The sequence below is a fragment of the Crocuta crocuta genome, unplaced genomic scaffold (genome assembly GCF_008692635.1).
Source record: "Crocuta crocuta isolate KB4526 unplaced genomic scaffold, BGI_CrCroc_1.0 scaffold61, whole genome shotgun sequence".
Taxonomy (NCBI): Eukaryota; Metazoa; Chordata; class Mammalia; order Carnivora; family Hyaenidae; genus Crocuta; species Crocuta crocuta.
The window spans coordinates 8,163,778-8,166,917 of NW_027528369.1; the positions used below are offsets into that span (position 1 = coordinate 8,163,778).

Consider the following 3,140-nt stretch of genomic DNA (forward strand, 5'->3'; position numbering starts at 1 on the left):
TCAACCTTCCTCTGTGGGAGCCCCCCCCACCCCCCGCCTGTCCCCTACTCCCTGGGTGACTAACCCTCTTAGAGTCCTTGTTTATCTAACTTGGGTGAGCGCAGAGAGGTTTTCCTGCGGAACCGGAAGTGCACTCTGCGGCGCTCATTAGGGTGACACGGAGTCTAGGTACCGCACAACTTTCCTAAAACCTGAGAAATTCGGGCTTCTGAAGCCCGTGGGCATCCCAGGGTTGGGACACAGGCATGGCCTGGGCAGAGCCCTCGCCTCCCGGGCCCACATACTTCAGGACGCCTCTAGGGGGCACTCAGGACGCGTGCTGGCTGACGTGCAGGCAGGTCCAGGCCAGACCCCGGGGCGGGTCAGCCTGCTCGCCAAGCAGCCCATTCTCAGATGGCCTCCCCTTTGTCACGGGATTAGTGGTCTCCCCCCGCCCCCACCAGGCTCACCTGGCCAGGAAGAGACCACGGGAGAGCTGGGGAGGAGACGGTGTCCCTGAGTGGCCGAGCGTCGTGATGTCCGTAAACCCCGTGCATCTTGGCTCTGAAATCCTGTGGAGGAGAGAGCGGGAGGGTTGGGGGTGGGAAGAAGGTGGCGCACGGCCGGCACCACCCCCACCCGTGCCGGGTCCTGTGTGCGAGCTCCCTGTGTAATCTGCAGTAGCCCAGTAAGTGGGTGTTACCGTCCCANCCCGCTCTGTCAGAGCAGAGTTTGATGCGGGGCGCAATCTCACGAACCTTGAGATCATGACCTGAGCTGAGGCCAGACGCCTAATAAACGCCTGAGCCCCCCAGGAGCCCCAGGGGCAGATATTTAATGGGATTCATCAGAGTGAGTCTTCAGAATGACAACAGCTGTAAAATGTTGCCATAAACACTGCTTCTGAATCAAGACAACGGAAATCAAATTCAGCCCCACAGAATCAGATAGACAGCAGGTGTTGGAGATTTGTACCTCGAGGTCTGTCTCCAGGTCGTAGCTCTCCAGGGTCTGGAAGGCACTGGAATATACCTCCACCGCCTTGGCGTGGAAGACCATCTCAATAGTGACAAAGTCTGAGAAAATTCTCTGTGGGGAGAAAAGCAGGAGTCACACGCACGGCGCTCTCAGAAGGGAAGCCCTGGGGCCGTCTGGGCCTTGGGGAAAGGGGGTGGGGACTGTTCGCTGTCCTCAGGGGACGGTCCGAGGCCACAGCGTCACTTTCATTTCTGTTGGAACAGGCCACACGTTCCCATGCAAAAGCTGCTTGCACAGGAATTGTTCCAGAAATGCTGAGGACCCGCTTCTCGGTGACTCTCTAAGGGCCACGCTCTGCTCGGCCCTGTCCCCTGGGCTCGACCGCACGCTCTCTGCTTCTCTCCAAGGACAGGTGTTTGCAGGTCAACGGACCCCTGTCACCACGGGGCGTGAGGGGTCTTCCGGGAGAGAACTCGCAACCGGATAAGCCGGCTCGTCAAAACGTCATTGTGTGACGGAGACACTGGCTTCTTTAGATCAGCTGGTCCAGCTCAGCTCAGCAAGCTCCAACAGAGTTCCCACTGTGCGCCAGCCCCCGTGGGGGCTCCTACCCTGCTCTGGGCCTGACACAAGCTCCTACTGTGTGCCGGGCCTCACACAAGCTCCTACCGTGTGCCGGGCTTCACACAAGCTCCTACTATGAGCCGGGCTTCACACAAGCTCCTGCCGCGTGCCAGGCCTCACACAAGGTCCTACTGTGAGCCGGGCTTCACACAAGGTCCTACTGTATGCCAGGCCTCACATAAGCTCCTACTATGTGCCAGGCATCACATAAGCTCCTGCTGTGCAACAGACTGTGCCAGGCTTTGCCAGGCCTCACATAAACTCCAAATGTGTGCCGGGCCTCACGTAAGTTCCTACTATGTGCCGGGCCTTAGCAGAGGCTCCCACTCTGCTTTGGGCCCCAGCAGGACTCAGGCTTGGTGCCGCAGGAGGAGCCTGCGGTGTGCAAACACCATGTCAACAGCGCAGCGCCTGGTGAGGGGGCAGCTCAGAGGAAGTCCCCAGCCAGCACAGGAGGGGAGAGGGGAGAGGGGCCCGGGCCCAGGCAGTGACGGGCACACCTGCGTCCCGCCCCTCCCTTCTGCCCTTGGGAGGCTGGCCTGGTGGCCAAGGAGGTGGTCGTCTTCTGCCACGCACGGGCCTGTGGCCTCTCTGCCCCGCAGCGACCTTACCTGCACCGCAGGGACACGCGTGGCCCCCTTCACCGAGCCCCGTGAGACTCTGTCCGTGTCCCCCAGTCAGCGGCGCGGAGTTTGTCAGAATGCAGATTGTGCCACCCGCCAGGGTGGGCCCACGGGAGAGCTGGGTTTGCGGCGGCCCCGCAGGAGGGTGGGCTGCTCGCTTGGCCGCGTCAACCCGTGTACGAAGGCGTCACTCACAGCCGTGACAGGAGCCAGGGCGCCGTTGTTACACTGATCACGGTGTTAGGAATGTGACCTGAACCTTATGCGGCGGCCGTCGCTCCTTCCGGCTCTGACATGGTTTGCGTTTTCCTCTTTCAGAAGGGGAGGGCCTGCTGGGGGCCGCCTGGACCCGCGCCTCGCACACTTCATCCCCGAAGTTTAAAGGGCCCCCGTTTTAAACCGCGTGCGTTTGTTGGCCCTAACTGTGGAGCCCAAGAGTGTCGTGCTGAACCCTCGCGGGTATAAACCCACCGGCCTCGCACACAGCAGATGCCCGATGTGGGTCTGCTGTGAGTTCGAGTCCTGCCTGCACCCAGATGCCGAGCGGGGCTGTGCGTTCCTCGCTCGTCTGTTCATTTCGCACACATGTACTGAGTGCGGAGTGCCAGGCCCTGGACCTGGGACCGGCAGGGGACATGGCAGCCAGGCGCCCTGCTGCGCCCCCTGTGTGCGTGCCCTGTGGCGCCCCGCGTCGCGGGGGCCACATGGAACAGCACATTGCACCCCACGCTCTTCACTCCCTAATGAATGGCCTGCGTCATGGGGCTTCCCCAGGGTGTCGGCTCCATGAGGACAGGGGCCTTCCTTTTCTGGCTGTGGCATCCCAGCACTGGGCACGGCATCCAGCACACATTAGGTGTGTATTTACCATTTGTTGGATTAATGAGCGGATTGAAAGTACAATTAACCTGCCCTCCCCGCCCCCCCCCCCGGGTA

General features: G+C 61.3%; 1 protein-coding gene across 1 annotated transcript in view; it reads right to left on the minus strand.

Moving 5' to 3' along the window:
- The window catches only part of CIBAR2 (CBY1 interacting BAR domain containing 2), an 8,921-nt gene that overhangs the window by 548 nt on the left and 5,233 nt on the right, over window positions 1-3,140 (minus strand). The window contains exons 7-8 of the mRNA XM_077754218.1: window positions 955-1,068; window positions 450-551 (exon numbers count right to left, since the gene is read on the minus strand). Coding sequence (XP_077610344.1) covers window positions 450-551; window positions 955-1,068 — 216 coding nt within the window. The remainder of the gene's footprint in view (window positions 1-449; window positions 552-954; window positions 1,069-3,140) is intronic.